Consider the following 10,632-nt stretch of genomic DNA (forward strand, 5'->3'; position numbering starts at 1 on the left):
AGCTGTGCTAAGTGCATAAGAATAGTGACACACCGAGGGGTGAGATAGTAAAGTGCAGACCTTCAGCCCAGAGCATATAAACACATAGTACCTTACGACAGGTGTGCTAGGAAGAGTAGTGGCACAGAAGACCCATTCTGGGGATCCCCCGTGAAAGAGAACCTGAGGAATGGGGTGAAAATACAACTTGCTGAAAGGTTTTGCTACTTCCAGAGAAGTGATCAGAAAGCTTAATGTGGGGATCAGGGGGCATGGCAGGAGCAATACTGCCCCATCCTCTATCGGCTGGTAAAGTATGATGCAAGGAAGGGAATGCCTCCCTAGAGTTTATCTCCTCACTATCCCTACAGCCCTCCCGCTATCACATGTCTTACTGTCCCTACTGCCCTCTGCTGTCATATGCCTCTGTCCCAACCTCATCCTCCTCCTGTCACATTCTCCTCTGCCACTACTGCCCCCTATGTCACATGTCTCACTGTCCCTACTGCCCCATTCATGTCACATCCCTTTACTATCCCTACTGCCCTCTTCCTGTCACATCCCTCTTCCCGTCACATGCCTCCCTATCTCTACTGCCCTCCTCCTGTCACATACCTCACTGTCCCTGCTGCCCTACTCCTTTCACATACCTCACTGTCCCAACCTCCTCCTCCTGTCACATTCCTCTCTGTCACTACTGCCCCCTGTGCCACATGCCTCACTGTCCTAACTTCCCTCTTCTGTCACATTTCTAACGGTCAGTGCTGCCCCCTTCCTGTCACATGCCTCACTATCCCTACTGCTCTCTTCCTGTCACATGCCTCACTGTTCTAACTTCCCTCTTCTGTCACATTTCTCACTGTCGCTACTGCCCCTTCATGTCACATTACTTACTACTCCTACTGCCCTCCTCTTGTCACATGCCTTGCTGTCCCTACTGCCCCCTTCATGTCACATGCCTCCCTATCCTTACTTCCCTCTACCTGTCACATCCTCACTGTCCCTACTGCCCCTTTCATGTCACATGCCCAACTGTCCCTACTGCCCCTTTCATGCCCCATGTCTCACTTTCCCTAGTGCCCCTTTCATGTCACATGTCTCACTGTCCCTACTGCCCCCTTCATGTCACATGCCTCACTGTCCCTTCTGCCCCTTTCATGTCACATGACCCACTGTCCCTACTGCCCCTTTAATGCCACATGTCTAACTGTCCCTACTGCCCCTTTGATGTCTCACTGTCCCTACTGCCCCCTTCATGTCACATGCCTCACTGTCCCTACTGCACCCTTTATGTCAAATGCCTCACTGTCCCTACTGCCCCCTTCATTTTACATGCTTTTTTTTTATAAATATATTTTTATTTTATATGCTATTAGAATACAAAACATATCACATATCATCAACAATTACATTTCAGTCCCCAAAACCCACCCCTCCCCACCCAAGAGCAGAGGAGAAAAAAAAATTGAATTATAAATCGCCCCAACTGCTTCTAAATGTGATCTGATCTTCAACGTTCATGTCCAAGACTTAAATCTCCCACTTATACCAATTGCTTTTATACCTCCTTTTCCCCCTGTCTCCTTTACCAAAATACACCTTCTCATATTGCCTTACCTTCTCAACCAAATTCAACCATTCTGCTTTTGCAGGCCTGGATGTCTGAATCCAACCCCTTAATATCACCAATCTAGCTAAACAAAGGGTCCTGTTAATCACTCCTCTATACCTTATATCAGCCTCTAGAATGTTACCTAGAATCATACAGTTGGGATTATAGGGGATAGAAATTCCTAATTTGCTATTTAATTCCTCTTCCACCAATCTCCAAAATTCTTGTACCTTGATACATCCCCATAACATATGTAGATAGTTCACATTCACTTCCAAACATTTAGGGCATGCCACACTTTAATGTTAAACTGTGCCTGTAATACACCAAATTATTTCAAATGACCATTCTCGAACAAGTGTTTAATCTTAGTAATTCCTAAGTGTCTTCCCCCAAAAGTGTCCAATTCTTTTATAATTCTTTTATTTCCCCATACTGGGGAGTACGCTGTGCTCCGTGAAATCTTAAACCAAGCTTTCCAATTACACCACACCTTCTGCCACATTAACAAAGTAGGACAATACTTCAATTCTACATTCTCACATCTGCCTGATTCCAAGAGCTCAAAAAGTGACCCAAACTCCCCCCCAAATTTCTCAAGAACTAATTCCCCTAACCATGTCATATTGCTTTTCTTTATATTACAGAGAACAATGGCAAAATAATACACTTGGAAATCCGGTAAGTCCATGCCCCCCCATGTCGGACAAGGCTGCAAACCTACTATATCTGGCTCTTACTCTTCCCTTCCCCCATATCAGCCCCCCTAGCAGTCTATCTAGTACCTTAAAGTATCTGCCCAAGATCAAGGCAGATTTGCGGCTGGACTACCATTTTTATTAAAGCAGCCCTGTCCGACATGGAGATCGCAAGCCCTGACCAAATCTTCACCTGTTTTTCCAACTTCTTCAGATATGGTTTAATATGGTTACCACAATATTCCTTCGGGTCCTTGCTTATCTGCACCCCCAGATATTCAACACTTTTGTTCACTACCTGCAGTCCACCATAATTGCACGAATCTCCCTCCAGATTAAGCAACGTAGATTTCGTCCAATTGATCTCCAAACCAGCTAGATTGCCATATTTCTCAAAATTATTCATGATACAGGGCAAAGACTCCTTTGGGTTTCGAACAAAAAGTAGTACATCATCAGCGTACATAGTGATTTTATCTGCCACTCCCCTAGCTCCAAACCCTTCTATTGCTGAATCTCTCCTAATTGCCGCAGCCAACGGTTCAATGTAAAGCGCAAATAAAAGGGGTGACAGTGGGCACCCCTGCCGGGTGCCCCTTGTCAGCCCAAAATTTGTTGTTAAATTACCATTGATGGTCAGACACGCCACTGGGTTGGAATATAGCATACACACCCATTTAATAATTTCCAGTCCAAGATTATACTCCCCCAGTACAGCCCATAAGAATCCCCACTCCACCCTGTCAAACGCCTTGGTGGCATCTATAGACAGGATGGAGCGGGGAACATCAACCTCCAACTGCATATTCATCATGACTCTTTCGATATTATTAAAAACCGATCTGCCGGCAATAAATCCATTCTGATCCTCACTTATTAGTTTGGCGATGATTTTTTAAAGCCTAGCAATTATGATCTTAGCAAATATCTTCGCATCTACATTAAGTAGAGAAATAGGCCTGTAAGAGCTCACTTCCAGTGGGTCTTTCCCTTTTTTCAAGATAATAGTAATAACCGCTTCACTCATAGATGTAGGCAGTTTCCCTTGAGTACAGGATTCATAGAATAACTCACTTAAAATGGGTATAAACACAGTTGAATACCTCTTATTTACTTCAGACAGTATCCCATCCGTGCCGGGAGCAGAACCCGCAGGCAAGGAGCTTATAGCCGCTTGAATCTCCTCCGGGCACAGTGGGCCGTCCAGTTCCTTCCTTTCCTCACCATTAAGATGGGGCAGACCCAAAGACTCCAAATAGATCCCACACTGGTCAACCGTATTGTTTTTCTCTGACTTATATAAATTGGAATAAAACGCGACAAAATTCTTCTCTATTTCCTCCGGGTTATAATTTTACTCTGCTCCCCTCTAATAGACGTAATCTCCTGCTTCTCTTTCTGCGCTCGGACAATTTCCGCTAATAATTTGTTGGGCTTACCACCCTCCACAAAAAATTTCTGATTAGAGAAATTTTTTTTATTTTGAGCCTTCTCAGTTAAAGCTAAAGAAAACTCCCTCTGAGCTTCTAGCATCCTTTCTCTATTCTCCTGTGTAGGGCTCGCCCCATATTCTTCCTCTATCTGTTCTAATTTGGTCTGAAGCATCCGCTCCTTCTCGCGAAATCCCTTTTTACAATGAATAATTTCTTTATTAATTAATCCTCTAAGGAATGCCTTTAATGCATCCCAAACAGTATGGATCGAAGCGGAGTCTCTATTGATCTGCCAAAAACATTCATTTTCCTGCTGTAATTTATTATCCCCATCTATAATAGAAACCCAATGTGAGTTTATTTTGTACAATTTCTTTACATTAACTCGAGGGAACTGCCTACTGTCAATTTCCACTATGACTGGAGAGTGATCTGAAATCCCATATGACATCTTTTCCACCCTTCTTACTGCCTCCTTATTCCCTAATACCATATCAATCCTGGATGAAGAGGTAAAGGATTTACTGTGACATGAAAATCGAATCTTTTGAGGGTACAGGCATCGCCAAACATCCTCCCATCCCACCTCGCGAGCAAAATTTGCCAGCGGGGTAGGATGGGGGGAGGCGGACACTCTCTCAGACCTTCTATCCAGACTGGGGTTCATCACTGCATAAAAATCACCGCAGACATATATAGGGACATTGCTCTTATCCTTTATAAAGGAGGTCAGTTTGTATAATATCTCCAAGCTGAAAGGAGGGGGGATATATACAAAAGATAGAACCATGTTCACTCCTTCAATACAACAGTACAAAAAATGTAACGCCCTCTCTGATCTATAACTGTCCAACCATTTCATAGCGTCCTCTGGTGTTTGGAAGAAGTGGACTATGTCTTTATATATCACCCTCAGCTTTGATGAAAAGAGTAAAGAAAATGCTATTTTGGCCTCGAATTAACGTCTTTTCACATCTTTAAAGCTCTCTCTTTTTTTGCGTACTTCTAGCGTAGTCCACTCTGGACCCATTAAATAGCATCTCCTTATTCTCTCTTGCTTTCTTTAATACAGAGTCTCTGTCCTTTAGATAATGTCATTTTAATAATAATTGTCCTTGTGTGTGCCCCAGGTGGAGGCTTCTTCCCTGGGACCCTGTGAGCTCTTTCAATATCCCACTGAGGAGACAGAATTTCAATGGGAATATTTTCTTTAATCCAATTCTGGCAAAATTTTATTGTATCCTCTCCTTCCACACCTTCTGGGAAACCAATCAACCTTATGTTAGATCTTCTGAACCTATCTTCTAAGTCGGTAAGCTTATCTTGTAAGGCGACATAATTTTTTCCCAACGTTTTAATAGAAGCGAGGGAGGCCTTCATTTGAGCTTGTAGGTCTGGAACAGTATTTTCAATCTCCCTAACACGGGACCTTATCTTGTTACAGTCCTCTCTTATTAGAGACACATCTGTTGACAGCCCCCCTATCTGAGTTTTAACATCCATTAGGCCTAGGTTACATTTCTGTACTTCAGCCAAAATTTGTTCCAACACAGAGTTGTTATGCTCTTCCTCTACCTCTTCTGAAGTGATCCCCTCCCCCTCCAAAGGAGTGTATCTGGAGCCTTTACCATACTTTGCACATTAGGGGATACTGCTTTATTATTGCGAGTTTTTGTTGGCACATTAGGGGATTTCAAATACTTATCAATCTTGAGCGGTTGAACTTGTTCAGCATTCCCGCCAGATTTCCTGCTGACTGCTTTAGGGCCCATATCATCATTAGTCCCGATTTTGTTCAGGGAAGAAGCAACACCAGATGAGTGCAGGTAAGTGGCGGCTGTTTAACTTTCCTAGAGAGGGGATTAAAGAGGAGGAGAATAGGCAAGGTATAATAGAGACAAAGCGAGGAGAAAATAACAGGCTCAATATCATCCGGTAACTTCCAAAATCTTCAATATGAAGAAGCGGCTATGCCACTCACCCTCAGCAGCGATATCATAAAAGGTTAATGGATAGGGAGTAGGCTGATGGGTCAAGAAGGAGATTCTGTCTCTGCTGCGGCCCCAATATCACAGTGCAGTTTGGTACATGTCTGTAATATAACATAGCTGCAATAAGGATTCCAGATGGCTTGAGCCCAAAGTGCATGTAAACAGCTTATAAATTGCAGCACCTATCAGTAGGGCCGTTTTAATACATTGGTGGGCCCAGTGCACAGCCCTCAAGAGTGGGCCCCCCCCCTTCCCTTTTGGCACATTGTATAATGTACTGAATTTGCCCCCACACTGTATCAAGAGCCCCAATACATACAGTAGTTACCTTATAACACTATTTCCACCATACAGTGATTACATATTACATAAAAACTGCACTGAACAAAACAGAAAGATATCACCAATGATACCATTACATAATACCGCCACATCATGACCCCTAACACTACAACCCTATAACAGAGTGCAGTTACATCCAGTGACTCACCGGGAGCGTCTTCTCTGATCAGAGTCTGTCACCTTTTCTTTTTCTCTCCATCCAGCCTGGGCCACCTTGAAGTCTTCTCCTGGCTGTGAATCTTCTCTCCAGAATCTGCCAGACAAATATTTTAGGCTCCAACACATACAGTAGTTAGGTCCCTTGTACCCCTATACAGTAGTTACACCCCTCTGTACTCCTACATAGTTACACCCCTCTGTGCCTCCATAGTTTTAAGGTGTCCCTGTAGTATATAGCCCCTCATGTGCTCCTCCAGTTATATACAGCCCTCCTGTGCATTCCCCTATTAGTATATAGCCCCCCTGTGTTCTCCCCCAATAGTATATAGCCTCCCATGTGCTCTCCCCAATAGTATATAGCCCCCCTGTGCTCTCCAATAGTATATAGCCCCCCTGTGCTCTCCCACAATAGTATATAGCCCCCCTGTGCTCTCCCCCCAATAGTATATAGCCCCCCTGTGCTCTCCCCAATAGTATATAGCCCCCCTGTGCTCTCCCCAATATATAGCCCCACTGTGCTCTCCCCCATAGTATATAGCCCCCTGTGCTCCCCAATAGTATATAGACCCCTGTGCTCCCCAATAGTATATAGCCCCCTGTGCTCCACAATAGTATATAGCTCCCCTGTGCTCCACAATTGTATATAGCTCCCCTGTGCTCCCCCAAAGTATATAGCCCCCTGTGCTCCCCCATAGTATATAGCCCCCTGTGCTCCCCAATAGTCCAATAGTATATAGCTCCCTGTGCTCCCCAATAGTATATAGCTCCTCTGTGCTCCCCTATAGTATATAGCCCCCCTGTGCTCCCCCATAGTATATAGCTCCCCTGTGCTCCCCCATAGTATAAAGCCCCCTGTGCTCCCCCATAGTATATAGCCCCTGTGCTCCCCCATAGTATATAGCTCCCCTGTGCTCCCCCATAGTATATAGCTCCCCTGTGCTCCCCCATAGTATATAGCTCCCCTGTGCTCCCCCATAGTATATAGCCGCCCCCCCATAGTACATAGCTCCCCTGTGCTCCCCCATAGTATATAGCCCCCCCATAGTATATAGCTCCCCTGTGCTCCCCATAGTATATAGCCGCCCTCCCATAGTACATAGCTCCCCTGTGCTCCCCCATAGTATATAGCCGCCCCCCATAGTACATAGCTCCCCTGTGCTCCCCAATAGTATATAACCCCCTCATTATATATAGCTTCCCTGTGCTCCCCAATAGTATATAGCCGCCCCCCCATAGTATATAGCTCCCCTGTGCTCCCCCATAGTATATAGCCCCCTGTGCTCCCCCATAGTATATAGCTCCCCTGTGCTCCTCCATAGTATATAGCTCCCCTGTGCTCCCCCATAGTATATAGCTCCCCTGTGCTCCCCCATAGTATATAGCCACCCCCCCATAGTATATAGCCCCCTGTGCTCCCCAATAGCATATGCGCTCCCCTTCCCATATAATATTGAAAAAAACAAACACTTTTACTCACCTAGGTCCACGCGTTCCTCTTCTCTTCCCTCTTGTGGTCGCACTTCCTGCGGTCACAAGAGGCTGCACTCCCCTTACCCTCGCGCCGACGCTCCAGTGACGTCGGTCGCTAGAGGGGGAGTGCGGCCTCTTGTCACCGCAGGAAGTGCGGCCACAAGAGTGACTGACAGGGAGGGAGCCAATGGATCTCTCTCTGTCAGTATCGCTGCTGCTGAAGCGCTGAAGCGCCGCAGCAGCAGCGGGCGGGCGGGGGCAGCGGCGAACGGGTGGGGCCCTGCAGGGGGCGCCATGGAGGGGTAAGTAGATTACCCATCCATGGTGCTTCCCCCTGACAGGCTGGTGGTCGGAGCCCTGTGCGACCGCACTGGTCGCACATAGCAACGGCCGGCCTGCTCGGGGGGGGGGCCCCTTTAACCAGCGGGCCCGGTGCACGTGCACCATGTGCCCTCTGGTTAAAGCGGCCCTGCCTATCAGTCCATTACTTATTGTCCATCAGCCATAAAATGTGCCTGGCCCCGCACGAGTCCACTCATCCTCCTGGCAGCATAACAAACTGGCCAGCTGGGTCCCAGATGTTCCCTTACATTACTCTTACCGGGGAAGAGTTCCCTCCTCAGGATCCCTAGCAGCGGCTGCAGGAGAAATGGCGCGGGACCGCACACACGCCGTCCTCTCCAATGACCTGGGAAGTCCTTCCCCTTTTCCTCCTTCTCGCGGAGTGATACTCCAGATGACCAATCCAGGCGGTTAGCGCCGTCAGCCAGCTGACTCCCGAGATATCCCTGGGCCGGCGCTCATACTCTGCACAGGGCACCTTCATCAAGTCCATGTCGGTCCGGGATACCCCGGTCACCTGCCCTCTCTCATCCCTCTCATCCTCCTCTCTTACCACGTCCTCACCGCCACAGCACAGCAGCGCCGTCATCTTCCCGGCACCAAGCGTCATCCCGCATGTCCAGCACACCGGCATCTTCCTCTCCCCTTCTGCCGGACCCAGGTAACGGGCGGCGGGTGGCTAATTCAGATTTAGAGGTAGTTTAGGGCTGCATGGTGAGGCAAGATCCTCGGAGCACCGGCATCTACGTCATCACGCCACGTGGCTCCACCCCTGTGCGGATCGTCCATCATTTTACATGCTTCACTATCCCTAATTCCCTCCTTCTATCACATCTCTCACTGTCTCTGTTGCCCCTCCTCCTGTCTCTTTCTATTACCTGCCTTACTTTTCTTACTGCCCCCTCCTGTCACATGCTTCACTGTCCCTACTGCACCTTCTCCTGTCACGTCCCTTACTGTCCCTAATTATGTGATTTGGTGATAGGGCTAATGCTCGCATGTCCACTGGTTGGCCCACTCCGACCAGCTCAAAAATATCATCTGCCGGCCGCTCATCTGGGGCAGTAGGGACAGTGAGACATGTCAATTCTTTGAGTGGAGAGGCGCGGAGAGCAGAGGCGCGGAGAGCAGAGGCGCGCACGTTCTCCCATAGACAGACTGTATGACACTGAGGCAGGAGAGATTCCGTGGTGCTTTTACTCTGTGTGAACTGGCCCTAAGACAGATCTCCATATTTTACAACATCGTCATACATTCTGCTACGTTCATTTACAATGGGATAACAGTAAAAATTATTTGTAACTTTTTTTCTCAATTACTTTTTTTATAATTCTCTTGATAGAATTTTAGATACATTTAGATTTTAATGGAGCTAAAGTAACTTGTCAAAAGCCTTTTCATAAGTTTTCTTAACATTTCATCTCGAATTCCGTAAACCAGAGGACTGAGGAACCTTGGAACACAAGTGAATACAAAAAAGTTTGATATGCGGAAATATTCCGCATGCTTCATGGGAAATTGCCTGATGAAGGAGGACAGGATGGACGACATACATAGCAGTAATTGAAAGCCGTGGAGCATGACTGTCTTACCGGCTTTAGAAGCTGAAGACGACTGGGAACTCGCTCTTTTGGCGACCACCATGATCATGATGTATGTAAATAAGATGATGGCTGCACTTGAGGAGAAGCACAGAATGAAATTTATGGACCGTATGACGCTCTGAATTGGATTTACTACCAAAGTTTCCTCTACGCATATAACATATACATTGAATATATTGGTGAATGAGAAGATCATGACACACAGTTCAATAACATACAGGGTTAAAGAGTAGGTACATATGATGATAAAGGTCAAATGACCCCTTTGTGCTGTGCAGAGCGTCACGTGTTGTAGCGGGTGGCAAATCGCCACGTATTGTTCTAGAGCCATAGCCCCCAGGGTATGTGGAGTTACTCTATAAGTTATTCCTGAAAAAGCATACACAATGTAACAAAGCGGAACGCTTATACGTAACAAATATAGGAGCCCAAGTATATGGAAGATGGTCAAGAGGAGTAAGAGTGCGTCATTGATGAGCATATAGAGGAAGAGGATATATCGAGCACTCTCCCGAAGTTGAGGAGTCACCAAGAAGACCTTCAGCAGCACAACGCTAAAGTAGAGGAGGAAGACGGAACCCACCATGGTCAGGGCTAGAAATGTCCAACGCAGAGAATCAAGAACCTTATTGGATGTGGTGGACACTTGGGTCACATTGTCCTGAAGTGCTGATGAGTTGGCCATTGTTGGTGGAGAAATATTCTTTTTTCTTTCTCTCATATACATACATAGAAAACAAACAAAAAAAATAACATTTTAAGAGGTTGGAAGCTCCAATGTACAATCCATTACACGCTAAGTACATTTAGTAGGTGGGTCCCATCTGATATGAAGCAACCTCAATACTGGTGGATGGGAGACATCTTGCTCAAAATGCGCCCTAAAAGCCTGAGTTTTACATATAAAGTAATATAAGTAAGTGTAGAGGTCATAAATATTCTATATATTCAAGTGCTCATATATCTAAGCAAACTCAAATTTTTTTATTTCATATCCCTAAA

At 46.1% G+C, this 10,632-nt stretch overlaps 1 protein-coding gene across 1 annotated transcript; it reads right to left on the reverse strand.

The window, feature by feature from the left end:
- Window positions 1-9,382: 9,382 nt before the first annotated feature.
- On the reverse strand, window positions 9,383-10,315 carry LOC138794108 (odorant receptor 131-2-like). Its single transcript, XM_069972874.1, has one exon. The coding sequence runs from the start codon at window positions 10,313-10,315 to the stop codon at window positions 9,383-9,385; it is 933 nt and encodes a 310-aa protein (XP_069828975.1).
- Between the last annotated feature and the right edge of the window lie 317 nt (window positions 10,316-10,632).

Source organism: Dendropsophus ebraccatus, chromosome 5, assembly GCF_027789765.1.
Source record: "Dendropsophus ebraccatus isolate aDenEbr1 chromosome 5, aDenEbr1.pat, whole genome shotgun sequence".
NCBI lineage: Eukaryota > Metazoa > Chordata > Amphibia > Anura > Hylidae > Dendropsophus > Dendropsophus ebraccatus.

What these genes read in the sequence shown, in the direction of transcription:
- LOC138794108 (XM_069972874.1), bottom strand. Translation starts at nt 10,315, where the DNA reads ATGGCCAACTCATCAGCACTTCAGGACAATGTGACCCAAGTGTCCACC.